General features: G+C 36.3%; 1 protein-coding gene and 1 long non-coding RNA gene across 5 annotated transcripts; one reads left to right on the forward strand and one right to left on the reverse strand.

Moving 5' to 3' along the window:
- Positions 1-13: 13 nt before the first annotated feature.
- LOC141584272 (uncharacterized) lies at positions 14-11,146 on the forward strand. 4 transcript variants are annotated; one of them, XR_012517203.1, is made up of 3 exons: positions 14-2,569; positions 3,587-9,135; positions 11,084-11,146. It is a non-coding gene; the product is annotated as an uncharacterized LOC141584272 (long non-coding RNA). The 4 variants fall into 4 exon arrangements; XR_012517201.1 differs by having other exon boundaries at positions 10,902-11,118; XR_012517202.1 differs by having other exon boundaries at positions 3,587-8,320; positions 8,943-11,118.
- Positions 7,037-11,599, reverse strand: CALHM4 (calcium homeostasis modulator family member 4). Its single transcript, XM_003938638.4, has 2 exons — positions 11,039-11,599; positions 7,037-7,432 (listed from the first exon to the last, which is right to left on the reverse strand). The coding sequence occupies exons 1-2, from the start codon at positions 11,597-11,599 to the stop codon at positions 7,046-7,048; spliced, it is 948 nt and encodes a 315-aa protein (XP_003938687.2). The 3' UTR covers positions 7,037-7,045.
- Positions 11,600-15,473: the final 3,874 nt, after the last annotated feature.

Here is a 15,473-nt window from a genome sequence, read left to right on the forward strand (position 1 = left end):
TGAGCCTGAGAACCCTCTCAGCGCGGCATCCTCGCTCGATGAGTCTGGGCTGAAAGGCCGGCCTCGCGCGCCAGGGAGGGATGGTGTCGCTAGTGGCCGGTCCTGGGAGAGGGTCGTCCGGTGCCTTCACCTTTTCCGGTTTCCGGTTTGACCCTATGGCCTAGGTGCTGCGGGCTGGCAACGCAGTGTGGAACTAGTGGTGGGGTTCAGATTTCTGCGCTTTTCGAACTACGTATTGCTCCCATGGGAGTTGGATGAGGCGCTGGGACTAGTGTCGATTCCAGTGGGCGGGGGAGCAGAAGCTCTGCACTGCCTTTAAAGGGTTCGGAACTTTCGGCCCAGCTGCTTAAATAAGTCGGCGTGAGTCGGTGGAGAGATAGACTGGCAGTCCGGAGGTCTGGCTTCTGGGTTCAGATCTTTAGCTTAACTTCTGAATTTGTGAAATGAACGCGGTGGAATGTATTGTAGATCTCAAGATGTCTGTGATTGTGTATTTGAATTGATGAAAAGAATTTAGATCTGGGCCGGGCGCGGTGGCTCACGCCTGTAATCCCAGCACTTTGGGAGGCCGAGGCGGGTGGATCACGAGGTCAAGAGATCGAGACCATCCTGGTCAACATGATGAAACCCCGTTTCTACTAAAAATACAAAACATTAGCTGGGCATGGTGGTGCGTGCCTGTAATCCCAGCTACTCAGGAGGCTGAGGCAGGAGAATTGCCTGAACCCAGGAGGCGGAGGTTGCGGTGAGTCGACATCGCGCCATTGCACTCCAGCCTGGGTAACGAGCGAAACTCCGTCTCAAAAAAAAAAAAAAAAAAAAGAATGTAGATCTCAGTAATAACAGTTTTAATATACAATGTAAAAATTGCAGTACCCCGAGAAATGTTGAGATCCTTTAATTTGGTAATACCACTTCTAAGAATAAACCTGAGGCAGTAACATGTATCTGTGATCTCCAAGGCCATCGCAACGATTACAAAGAAAATTTTCTAAGAACCATTATGACAAAAACTGAGAAAATGGCTAAATAAACATGATTAACTTTATGAGAAGAATATTAGCTGTTTATGTTAATAGTAATAAAGGATCCCATGTTCCTTTATTATATTATTGTGCTAAGTCGGAAAAAAATGCAAAATTTTAAGAAAGTATGTTCCAAAGGTGTTCCCCACTTTTTTGTATTTTTCTTTGTTTTGATTTCTCTGTATTAAAGCTGGTTTCACTTGTATAGTGGGAGGAACACTTTTTAAATGAAAGCTTCCTAATGATGAAGCCTCTGAAGTTTTCTTTTGTTGAAATGGTGATGTCCCATAGACAAGAAGGCACTTTGATCTTTTATTGAGGAGTACTGCTTACCTATAGCAGAGGAACACTTTAAAACAAACATACTCAGGCACACTTTGGTACTGATTTCCGTGTTTACGGTAGTAAGGGTTGATTGCAGGCCTTCTTTTAAACTTTCAGGAAAAAAGTAAAGTCTCCTAACTATGGTGAGAATCAAATAAAATACATAAATTAACTTTGCAGATGTAACTTGCTCTTTTTTTTTTTTCTGTATCGCCTCAGTTCTGAGGAATTATGCTTTGCTATCAGGAAAGAGCTGCCAGAGGGAACAGCTAGTGCATAAGTCCTAAGCGGGGAGTCAAGGATGATTTTTGGCTAGAAGAACTGGAAAGATGCGGTTCTGATGACCAAAATGGTAAGTGAGGAAGGTAGAAGCAAGGAAGATGGTAGTACATCTTTAAATGACTACTGGATCAAAGAAAATCAAGCGAAAGTTTTTTCTCTTAAGAGAATAATAAAAACAACCTACCCAAAGAAATGAGATGCAGCAAAGCAGCAAACATACAAGGTTGACGTTAGAAAAACATGGTAACTTTTGGTTGCTAATTGCAATGTAGTAAACGTAGTACCTTTTTATTTGCATTCCTATTTCGTTAATATAATTTTTGGTAAAGCATCCTTTTCAAACCTTATGTATCATTGTAAATCCTACATGCTTCAGAAGGCTTAAGAGTATTTCGATACTGGAGATGGCTGTCTTTTAATCATGAAAACACACCCCCAGATCTGTGTCACACCTACATAGCATTATTAAGCATTTTTTAGTGAATCTCTAATTTCATTTTGACCATAACACATGCTTAACAGAACACAGCAAGTCCCTTAACTGAAATTGTGGAAAATTCTCATGGGGAAAATTGACTTTCTTTTAGTGTTTCATTTTTAATTGGTAATTTAAAATGTTATAGGCCAAGCGTGTTTTAAGCTTTGCAGATAGGCAAATGGTGTGAGCCATTGATGTGGTTTGGCTGTGTTCCCACCCAAATCTCATCTTGTAGTTTCCATAATCCCCGCGTGTCATGAGAGGGACCAGGTGGAGATAGTTGACTCATTCCCATCCTGTCCTAGTGATAGTGAGTTCTCATGAGATTTGATGGTTTTTTTTTTTTTTTTTAATAAGGGGCTTCCTTCTCGCTGGGCACTCATTCTTCTTGCAGCCATGTGAAAAAAAAAATGTGTTTGCTTCCCCTTCTGCCACGAGGCCTTTTCAGCCATTCAGAACTGTGAGTCAATTAAAACTCTTTCCTTTATAAATTACCCAGTCTCAGTTATTTCTTCATAGCAGTGTGAGAACTACTAAGGCTATGGTTCCATCATAGGATCTGGAACCAAAACTGAGAAGCCTAGCCTTAGTGATTTGCAAGATACGTAAGCTTATAATTCAGATAATATGAAATAATGTGTAAGCATGTTGTAAACTCCGTATCAATATTATTTACTGGTAATTTAAAAAATTCATATACCTTCTTATAAGCATTGCTATTCTCTGTTCATCTTTATTGCTAATAAAAAATACGTCCCTAAGAGATTTATCTTATTTGTATTCATCTTAGTTTCTTCTGCAGGTAATGCATATTAGCAGTTGCTATTTACTAATACTATCAGTCTTTAAAAATTCTTTTGATGTTTATTTTTACTTTTTTGTGCTGATGAGTTTTCTAGGCAATCACACTACTCTTAGAAGCTCAGTGTTGAGAATTCCTTATTTAATGCTTAATTTTAATTCTCGAACAGTTCATGTGGTTAATGTTTCACTTACTCAGGTATCTCAAAGACTTTTCACCAGTCAAAAGCACAAAGAGCCATATAAAATTTTAATTTGGTGTACTCTGAAGAGAGATCTCTTCAAGAGTAGTGAATCTCAATAATGCTTTCCAGCCTAACTCACTTCCCTGGCCTACAATCTACTCTGACTCAGCACAGAAGCCAGAGTTACAATCTAAACCAGTCCTTTTCACTACTTCGCTCATAACTGCCCCATTCTCAGCTCAGATTAAAGACCGTGTGTTTATAATATAGGTCCTAGGGAATCCTCACCCTCACAACTCTGCTTTCTCTGTCTTAGTCCATTTTCTGGACTAAGCTTATAACAGAATACCTGAAACTGAGCAATTTCAGCAAGTTACTTTTTAATAGGTGACTATTTGCCACTGTGTCAAAAGGTGTAAGTAGGAGAATTTGTTAAAAGTACATACAGTGAGTATTACACGTTCTTTTTACTACTTCTACCATTACCACAGATGGTGCAGACACCTGTTTTGACCACTGGGTGGCAGAAGAGGAACCCATACTTGAAATTCATGCTGTTGCTGAAGTTTTAGTATGCTGAAATTACAGAAGCTTAATCATGCTTGGTTGTTGGTACAGAAAAATAATTCAGGTCTGTTGCTGAAGTTCTAGTATACTGAAATTACAGAAGCTTATTCATACTTGGTTGTTAGTACAGAAAAATAATTCAGGTCAGCAATAATACAGTTTGCCTCTCTGGAAATACTATTCATTGCTATTCGGTCCAGACGTCACATTTATGGATTTACACCCTCCAGCTCAAGAAGCCAGTCGTGTAGCTGTCTACGCTCCTCTGCCTGCCAGTCTGTTCTTTATTGACTGGTACTAAATTTCGGTAGATTCTATTTAGAAGTTCAAGTTATATCTCCACACCCTATGTTTTCAAGATAGCAAAGACCAACCTAGACTTGCATTCAGAAGGTCTTTGGTTGGCCACGATACTTCAAACTTTTTTAGGATTCATGTGATTTCCCTTTGTGCTACAAACCAAATGCAAGAAAACATCTAGTAAAATCACACTGTTGTTTATTATAATTGTGCAATAGAATTTCAAAAAAAATGAATGGAAGACTGAGTTCAGAGGAAAGAGACTGAGGACAGTATAAATGCGGTTCTACAGTTCAGCTTCGGAAAACATTTGAAAAAAAAAGAAAGCTGAGTAAAACACATCTACACATTGGTTTGTATTTGTCTCCTGGGAAGAAGGCAACTTAGGTCATGGTGGGAGCGTGGAGGAGATAATGAAATTAAGAAAGGAGCAGATTTACATATGTCAAGCTCCAGGGTTTGATGTGGTAGCCAAAAGCATTTAGTAGCAAAACATAAAGTGCTGTTAGCACATAATTGATTTTAATTATATGTTTTATAATTATATAAATCCATTAAGTATAAAGGGGAGGCAGTACCATATTCTTAATGAAAAAGTTTCATTTAAGTAGCTGTGGAACAAAAGAATGCTATAGATCACACCCCCCAAGAAAAGACTAAAAATTCAATTTATTTGATTTGAGATAGATAATGTACTGTACAATGAAATCCCAGGGATGTGTACCACCTTTTAAATGTTCACATAGATGCTATAAATCACTCTGAAGTCATGTAGAAAAGCCAATGAATACTTAGAATCATTTGCCAGAAAGTTTTAGGAGAAGATCATGATTAACTAGTTCAAAATATAAAATTTTTACATCTAAGAATTTGATGTAGAAAGGGCTTCAGAAGCTAATGGAAATAAAGTTTCTTGCTATTAGGGTATAAACAACTATTAATCTTCTTTCTGATGAGGTAATGCTATAACTTCAAATATTCTTTGATTTTGTTGTTAGCCAAAAATCTTATTGAAGAGTCTTTACTGTGGTATAGTTACTGAAAACCAATAAACTAAATTCTGAGTGTGGTTGAAAGTGTTCATTTAGCTAGTATGATTCAATACAGAGGAAAATAAAAAAATTATCAGGTATATAGAAACAATTTTAGAAATGGATCAGAACTAGGGAGCAAAATGGATGTGACACTCCATATTTACAGCTCACTTATATCAGAGTGAGACTAGAACCCTAGTTGACTTCCATAACATACTTCTATTTGTATTTTTAACATCATTCATTTAATGTCATATCAGTACTGGATGTAGAGTTAGTTGACAAACTGGAATGGCTTTCCTTGATGACTTGAAAAGGGTCAGTACATTAATATTCTTTTAAAAGTGGAATGTCAATAAATGTCTTCAGAGAAAGCTCAGATTCAGAGTTGGTGACATTTTCCTTCCAAGAGAAGCAACCTGGATCTATTACCATTTCAGAAAGTTGTATACATATAAACATAAACATTAACTTGTATACCTATAAGCATAAAAATCATACTTGATGTAAGAGAGACCTTAAGCACTTATTTAGTTTAGTTCTTTCCTTCCAAGAGGTAAAATATTATCATTCCTATTGTATAGATGAAAAAAATCCAGGGCCCAGAGAGATGAACTGATTTGTCCAAGGTCAAATGACAGATGAGTAATGGTGAGGGTGGGACAGTTCTCCTGTCCCAGCAAAGAACTACAATATACAGTCTCTTATTAGAGGACAAAACAAAACCTGAAAACATTTCAATTTCTATTTCATTTTCTGCTTCTTCTTCTATTTAGTTCAAGGACCCAGAATTTTATACAAAATAGAAACTTCCATAATTGTGTAAAAGTGGATTACTAAGTAGTTAATTGCATTTTAGATAGTAGAGTCAAGTTCCTTGGTCTCCTTGAAAGTCAATCTTGAAAATCAAATTGACTATTGGCAGTTGGTCCACTGTTCAGTTAGCATTGTTTTGGCTAAAGAAATAAACAGAAGCCCTTCAGATAGCTTATTTTTGCTAATGAGCAAGTTTCTTCAGTGAACGTAGCAAAAATCAGGCGTGAGACACTATATATCATAGAAATAATCTAGACAAATTAGAAAATTGTCAGATACTGTAGGCTGCATTTAGTAAAGCCAGGCAGAGCAATGTCAAGCAGGAATTATTCTCTTTTGGAGTTACAGATAATGAATATAAAAGTACAGATTGCAGTTTTGGTTCCAAAAATGGATTTTGAGTCCAAAGGTGCAATTTGGTAATGAAAAGGTACCAATGGTATCTCTATAGTAGAGCACAGTGGAGAAGCTTTCTAGAAGAAACTTTATATGCAGTGGCCATAAAAATGCTTCTAGTAAGGAGATGGTACAAATAATATGATACTAATAATGATAAAATAATTTATCATTGTCCCCTGGTTCATAGTAGGATGACTCAAGACCTTCTTGCATGGGCTTCTCCCTCACATGTTACTGGATTAAAAAGGGGTTTTTGTCCTGCTTCCCCCAAGGTCAGATACTTAGATCTGAAGAAAGTAGGGGAGGCTGTGGAAAGTTGTGGATATTATATTAAAGTAGAAACTGATAAAACCAGAAAATAGATGCAGGGGAAATGGTGATAGAAGACATGGAATGCAAAAGAGAAAGTAACATTTATTGGCATCTATTTTTATGAAAAACACTGTGCTAAACACTGTGTTATCATGTTTAATTCTCCTAATAGCTCTAGCAGGTAGCTACAATGTGCAGATGACAAAATAGCTCTCAGAAATATTAATTTTCACACAGCTACTAAATAACAGAACTAAGATGCAAATTTCTGTGTGACTTCACATGCCATACTGTTTTTCATTAGGCCAAAATGACACTCTAGGCATTACCAGACCATTGATAAAATCTCAAAAAGAGAGATTGGCACAATTATCTAACAAATTGATTTTAGAAATATTTGAGGTGGACTTATATAAACAAATATCAGAAGAGAAAGAAAAAGATGAAGAGATTACACTGAAACATTTTGATCATAAAAACCAAGTATCCGCTAAACAATCTGACTCATAAAAGGTGCTGAAATCAAGGTTTTAATTCAATACCTCTTGATCTGTCTTCCTCATTATCCTCATCCACCCTATCTCCAAGGAAGCTATAGTGACCTCGCAAGTCATCACCTACGCATAAAAGAGTGGGTACTGAAATATCTTTCCAGTCCTGACAAGAAGGAATACGGATGTGTTTGACATCTTCACTTCCGGGAATGAAGCCAAATAGCTTCTTTATGCGCTGCATGATGAGGAGCCGAGAGTGCTGCTCTGCTGCTTGTTCAAAGAGTTCTCTCTCATTCTGGAGGTGGCTGGTCCAGTAGCAATGTTGCAGAGACGTGAGGGGAGAGCAGCACCTTGCCACACAACAGGAGACTAAGACAGCGATGGTTGCCAAGGTGATCAAAATCCAACCTAGCATCTTCACATCATTATTAAAAAGAAAAACAGGAAGTATCAGTATATCAAATATTCAAGCAACAGCCAAGAGAAGAGGGATTCCTACAAAACTAAGAATTAAAATATGAGTATAAAATTTGTTTTTCCCAACTTTAATGTATCAACAAGGTGCTAATGATGTGATTTGGAAATAGGTCTGATGGAGGGCATAGGCCCAGCCATTTCAACTTAGTTTTTGAGTTAGAAAGAATTCAAAAACCAGGCTGACCAGTTAACTTGGAATGGATTCTGAGTACTGTCCTTGAAGTGACAGATGCTATAACCCACCAATTAACTTACATATGATACATACCTTTCTTTTCTTTTAGTTCGACTTGACTTCTCAACTATCACCTATAGGCCTATACATTCTTTGGGTGTTTAATAAATATTTGATAATGATGGTGATGAAAATGATGTGATACATTATAATAGTAACCTAAGGTGTCTTCAGTGAGGTACCAACAAGTATTCATTGATATTTCTTCCTGAGTTGCTCTTTCCTCTTATCTTTTGCAGCTAAAGAAGCAAGCCAGTGAACAGACTCATGTTTCTAAATGTATTATGAATAGCATAGTTGGGGACATGGTGGCTCACACTTGTAATCCCAGTACATTGGAAGACAGGACAGGTGGATCACTTGAGGCCAAGAGTTCGAAACCAGACTGGCCAACATGGCAAAACCCTATCTCTACTAAAAATACAAAAATTAATTGGGCATGGTGGCACATGCCCGTATTCCCAGCTGCTTGGGGGCTGAGGCACAAGAACTACTTGAACTCAGGAGGCAGAGGTTGCACTGAACCCAGATTATGCCATTGCACTCCAGCCTGGGTGAAAGAGTGATACTCCACCTCAAAGAAAAAAAAAGGTAAAATAAATAAATGAATAAATAAATAGCACAGTCACTGTGCTATGTAGTACCTTATTGTTTTCATTTCCCTTCTACTCAAATAATAATTTGCTGACCAGTTTTATTATGTGTCTTTGAAACATACCTTAAAAGGAAAAGTGAACTCATTTTTGAGACTATTTAGTGTTGGCTTTTAAAGATTGACTTGAATGGCTGTTTTCTATTCTTAGATTTTTTTTCTTTTTATTGTACTGTTTTCAATATTTTGCACTTCTTATGTAAAGTGAAAGAGGTAAGTTCCACATATTTAGGGATGCCAGCAGTATGCAGCCACAGTTTGAGCAGTGAAATCCTCTTCTGCATCTTGTGATTTACCAACAGGCCTGGAGTTCCCAGTGTGTGTATAGTGGGATAGTTGTACTCTATGGAGGCTGAAACCTACAAAGTGACAGTTGTTACCATTTAATTAAACAGAGGCCAGCATGGTGGAGCAAAAGCCATCTCAGATGCCTATTAACCTATAAACGATCATTTACTGAGCTCCAGGTTGACCTTCCCCCATGTGTAATACATGTGCTTGGTTATGGGGAACTCAGATGTGAATAATTAATGATGCATTCATTTTCTCTATGATTTTAAGCATGAAAAGGGACACAAATGAGCAAGCCAAGAAATATGGTACAATGAGATGTTTTTTGATATTAGTAAACAGAGCACCTGAGGAAGCACAATGAAATGAACTCATTTAAGTAAAGGAGTATCAAGGAATACTTCCCAGAGGAGATGATGCAAAAATCTAAATTATTAAAAAGAAGTTCATCAGATGCAAGAAGGTAAAGAGAGTTCTAAGAGGAAAAAGATGGGAAAATAGCATGAACGGTTTGCAGAACCTCAGGAAATTTGGACTTGCTGGGTCATAGGGTTCATGTAAAAGTGGTCAAGGGCCTGATGTTGAAGCCTTGTATGTTATGGCAGAAATTGGGTTTGTTCTTAGGTTAGTAGAAAATTACTGAAGGACTTTATATGCAGTAGGGAGGGAGCCTTATCATTCAAGTTGCATTTAGGAAGATATTTTTGGCATATTTCTAGAAGGTAGATTGAAATGGGGTAAAGTTAATGTCAGGAAGATGTTTTAGAATGGGGCAGGGGCAAAGAAGAGATTTGAATTTAAGGTGATCTTGTGGTCAACTCACAAAAATCTAACTGAAAAATGTAAATTTCTGAAATGTGATTGAAAGTTGAGACAGTCACAGAAGATGGCCTAGTGAAATGGAAATAGCATGACCTTGGGATATCTTGCCCCAGTTTGTTAGCCCTGAATTATACAAGTTACATAAACTTTTTGAGCTTTGATTTACTTGTCTGCAAAATGGGGTGGTAATATCCATCTCTCAATATTACCAGGACTAGAATTAAGATATGAAATATTTAGATAGCATGTGATAAGTACATCAATTAATATGTTTTGTTATCACAAAAACAAAAAAATTTACTGACAATGGTACTCAGAACTGTGAAACCGTCTTTACAGAAATCTGTGTATGCATTTAATAACACATTTTAATTTGACTTTAAGAAAATCTTACCAATGCTTATTACATTTTAGCTTTTCTTAAGCAAGAAAATTATTTTAAGCCATAATTTTTCCATTGATTTTTTAAAAATTTTTCCATATTTTTACATAGCTCCTGTGTCTGAGCATTAGGGCTAGCATTAGAACAGTTAAGACATAGCATATCTTAATGGGATTTCTAACTTTTTTTTAAACTGGGCCATATTGCAATAACTTGATATTCTGTGTTTTGATAGTAGCTTTCTCCAACTAAATAACTTTAACATTTTTAAAATGTAATAACTCTAGTACTTATCACATACTATCTAAATATTTCATATCTTAATTCTAGTCCTGGTAATATTGAGAGATGGATATTACCACCCCATTTTGCAGATAAGTAAATCAAAGCTCAAAACTCTAAAGTTACCAGTCAAAAACTCTGCACGTCTTTGCAATAAGTAGTTTTAAAAAGCCATGTTTTTACTATATGATAGTGGTTTCAAAATGTATTTTTTTCTTCAAATCCCTTCAAGAAATTGATGAGAGCCAATGTCACTCTATCTATTGACAAAACGCACAATAGCACTTTAAAAATTTAACCTATACATGTAGTAAGGTTCAGGCTTTCTTCCCACCCCACCCCACTTTCTGACTTAAATCTATCCATAGACACCAAATTTAGAATCACAATTGGAGTTATTTTTCATCATAATTAAGCTTCCTATAATTTTAGATGAGATATTACTATATAAGGATACATATTTGGAATATATATGCAGAAGATGGGGTTTACTAATAGAGCAATAATAATATTCATAATAATACCTAGAATCTATTATTCTTAATATAGATTCTAGAAATCGTATTAAGCACTTCAGATATATTGGTACATTTATTCCTCACAATAACCCCATGTGGTAGGTGCCATTAATATCTCCATTTTACTCAAGGTTTTGCAGGTTAATAAGTGGCAAAGCAAGAACTAAATCTTAGTTCTGCTGACTCCAAAGCCCAACATCCTAACTATATATATTCTCTCAGTAGAACTCACTTCGATGAACAGCATCTGGTATTGTGTTCTATAATCAGAGAATAGGAGAAGCAGTAGGAATCTGAAATGTTCCCAGTGACTGTCGTTTTATGGGATAACATAGCAGGGGGAACAAAATCTAAAAGCTTACCTGTGACTGGAATCTGTGCAGAAGAGCTATTTCATCTCTTACTAGGATCATGTCAGCAGGAGCTGATCGGCAACATGGAAACCCAGCCAGGATCTCTTCACGTTTGCTGGCACTGACATTATCAAACACTGAGTAATGGTCCACAGATGCAAATTCACTCGCTGCACATTCATAGTACGTTCCCGTCAGTAGGGTCACCGCCAGCCAGGTTAATGGGGCAACAACTGCCCTCCCAGTGATGCCGAAGAAACTAAGGCAAGCCAGCTTGCACTCCAGGGGACTGATTCTCCTGTATGGAGGGGCACAGCTGCAGCAGTACTCACCAGTGATTGTCCACATTTGGCTTCTCAGAGCAAAGCCAGCGATCAGAAGGATCAAGGCAGGAATGACCAGAAAAGCAGAACCATAATAGAAATTTTTTCCAACCTGACAAGGACAGCTGAAGGTGAAAGAGGAGAAGAGTTGTTGCCCACCAGTAGTCAAGGCTGCAATTAAAGAATTGATAAATATTCCATTTCTTTGCAGAGAAGACACAATACTGTTGAGAGTTGGGCACATCATGGGAAGATCTTACACAAATCAGCTTGTGGCCCTTTCTGATCATTAGACTCCACCAGCTATAGCCATTTTATGGGATCTTACTGGTTTAACTGGTTGTGTCAAGTGGCCCAACATCCTTACATGTTTAAAGGATTCTAGCGCCTTTCCTTGTGTACTTTGAAAACCCTGAGCTCAGAATGATTGCAGCTGAAAGAAATTGAGGGAGAGATTCTTTCGGTATGAATGAAGAGGGGAGTTTCTTCATGTATCTTTGTACTATAATAAAAGGAGGGTGGCTTGCTCAGAAAGCAGACTACCTCCATCTTTCTATGTGCTGCTTTGTATGACACAAAATGCTGAGCCCCAGCAAATAGAGCATTGAAAGAAAAACAGAGACATTCTTAAACTTGTACTAGACCAGGATCTTGTCACCATAAAATTATAATAAAATGAATGATGGAAATTGTTAAATACTGGAGCAATCCAAAATTTAGGGCTATCTGGAATGTTCCTAAGGGTTCTGCTAGAAGATCTCAAAAGATTTCCCAAAGGAAAGAACAAGGCTAGATGCCCCTAAAGCCAAATCACAACAAAATATTCTAACTCTACATAAAAATTTAGAATTCTGCTTGCATTGACAGATATTGCTATGTGCTGCTTAAAAATTTAAGTTGTAGATTTGTTTATATGTATCTTTCTGTTATATGAAAATTAGATATTTGGTTTTTAATAAAGTTATATATCTACAAACAAAAAGTAAGATGTTTTCCTGTGTGTATTTAATCAGTAAATATTTATTATAGAATTTCTATATAAAGGTCACTGAACTAGGCTTGACTAGGTTTATAAAAAGTGAATATGGCATACATTTCTCTTCTCAAAATTTTAACTGGACATGGTTAAATACATAATTAGTGAACAGAGATGTAGTACTGAGAAATTCACCCAAAATGCAATACCAACAAACAAAGAAATAAAATAATTACTTTTGAAAACAGTTAAGCAACTACACAATCTTCTAGTAGGGTTCGGGAAGAAAAAAGGAAGGAATAGACAGGCAATATTTGAAGAAGAAATAACTGAGAACTTTGAAGAATCAAAGAAAAGTCCTTATATTCAAAGAATGTTGGTTATTCTGAGCAATATCAAGAAAAATGAATGTACAACTAGACACAGAATAAAACTGCAGAATGTGAAAAATAAAGAGATATTCTTTAAAACTACCAGAAAGATAAAAACAGATAACCTACAAAAGAATGGCAATGACTGACAGCATACTTCTCATTAGTAACAATAAAGACCAGAAGACATTATCTTCAGAGTGCTTAGTACCAGCCAAACTATCATTTGAGACAGAGCAAAATAAAGACACATCAAGGCTAAGGGAATTTACCACCCGCAGAACCTCATTAGGAGGTTTACTAAAAGATATATTGCAGCAAAAAGAAAAATGAGTCACGAGGAAAGACACAAGAGCAAAAAATAATGATGGGCACGAGTATAATCTTTTAAGAGTTCATTAGCTTGAGAAATAACTACTTTTTATTTCAAAAGATACAACGAAGGCAATATATTATTATAATAAAATGTCACTACATATCTACTAAAATGTCTAAAATAAAAATATTAGCCATACCAAATGTTGGCAAGGAGGCAGAGCAACTGAAATTCTCATACCTTGATGGTGAGAATGTGAAATGGAGTAATCCCTTTGGAAAACAGTCATTTTATTTAAAAGGTAGCCATACATCTGCCATATAACATAAGCATGTATCTCCTGGTTATTTACACAAGAGAAATGAAAGTGCATGTCTGCATGAAAACTTCCACATGAATGTCCATAGAAACTGTATTTAGAATAGCTAAAAGCTGGAAACAACCTGATTGTTCATCAACAAAGGAATGAATCAATAAAGTATTATACATTCATACAATGGAATGCTACTCAGCAAAATAAAAGGATAAAATGATTGAAGTAATGGCAAAACCCACAATTATATTTGCATCAACCTAATATATATTAGTACAATAACATGAATGAATTCAGAAATAATTTTCTGGATGAAAGAATTTAGAAAAAGGAGCACATAATGTATGATTCTTTTAATGTAAAATTCTAGGAAATATAAATTAATCTACACCAACAGAAAACAGACCAGTGCTTGTCTAGGCAGTCTGAAAATAGAGATAAGAAGAGAGGGATTATAAAGGAATATGAGAAATATCCCTTTGTAATTCTGGGTTTGTATCAACTTGTGCCAGCAGAATTTTAATTTAGGGAGGTAACTGAGTGACAACACAAAGAGGCCAATGCCAGTTAAAGAATTTATTGCCACATAAGGTCATGGGGCCGCATCAGGTTTAGTGAGGGGACAGAAGGAGGCAGGGAAAGCCTAGCTAGAGCCTTTATTGGGCACTCTGTGGAAAAGGCAAGTCAGGGCAGGGAAAACACTTAAGGTTGGCTAGCTTAAACAATTCTGATTGGCCTTAGGATATAGGGGCTAGCCCTAATTGCCTGCAACCTGGCCGTAGTTTATTTAGGGGAGGGTAAATATTGGCTTGGTATATGAGAATTAAATAAGGAAGTGGTTCAGAGTATGGGCTCTAATCACAGGCGAGATGTAAGCAACTTGGCCATTATTTGACCTTGTAATTAATGGATGCCAAATAGACAAATACAGAATCTAAGAAAACTCAACTAGAACAGGGATGCCAGAAATGTTAATTATATTGATTTATTTGGTCGCTTCAGCAGTATAAGTTCAATCACTAAAAGTATAGAAATACAATGCACAGATCATTCAAAAAAGAGGAAATACAAAAAATATTGACAGGAAAGAAGATGGCAAACAAGGGAAAGAGGATGGTAAAGAGAAAACAGAAAATAATGGTAGGAATGGGACTAAATACATTAATAATCACAGCGGTTTTTTTTTTTCAACAGCTAACAATTACTGATACTAGGCACTGCTCTGAGAACTTTATGTTATTTAGTTCCTACAATAACCCTATGATAAGATACTAATATTATCCTCAATCTTTACAGATTAGAAGACTGAAGTGTGGAAAAATTACCCAGGGAAATTGCTCTGGCACTTCTGCCCATCACACATAGATGAACAAAAGTGCCAGGATGGGGATGCAGGTGGTCTGACTTATGCTTTTAACCACCATGCCAGAGCTAGATTAAACTTACCTAGAAAGTCGCTGAAAAATAGAGTCATGCTGCTTACAAGTAACAGTCTGGAAACTATACTACACACAGTGCTTCACCATAAAGGTACTGAAATATATATTAATAGAAATAACAATATTAATAGAAGGCAAAACTGAACTAATGACAGAAAGTATCAAAACAAATAATTTTGGCAATTTTCAACTTGTATGTTTGTGATTGCATAACTTTGAAATATATAAAGCAATAACTGATTAAATTATAAGAAAAATTCTTATCATGCAAAGATATTTTAATATGCTTTTATTAGAAATGAAATCAATCAAGTAAATATCAAAAAACATATAAAATATACAAAGAACAAACTTAGCAAGTTTTGTCTAAGAGATAATGATATATCTATATATCTATACATATAGATATATAGATAGATAGTATCCTATGCCCTAAAAATAAAGTATAAACAGTTTTGTAAGTTTTTCCAAATATTACTTGCCTAAATGTATTGATGGAGTCAGCTGGCTCATGGGCCTGAGGGAATGTGTTCTCTTTCCGAGTCCACGAAGGGGTGTAGTTTTAGGGGCAAGAATTTCCCAGTGCCATGCCCCCTTCGCATCTCTCTCCATCCAGGAGATTTAACAGTTTATGTTTGAATTTCAAGGGCATGGGAAGAAACTAAAAGTCAATCACTCCAACAGAAGTTCTAAGGAACTCCTTTCA

This window comes from Saimiri boliviensis, chromosome 4, assembly GCF_048565385.1.
Source record: "Saimiri boliviensis isolate mSaiBol1 chromosome 4, mSaiBol1.pri, whole genome shotgun sequence".
NCBI classification, from domain to species: domain Eukaryota; kingdom Metazoa; phylum Chordata; class Mammalia; order Primates; family Cebidae; genus Saimiri; species Saimiri boliviensis.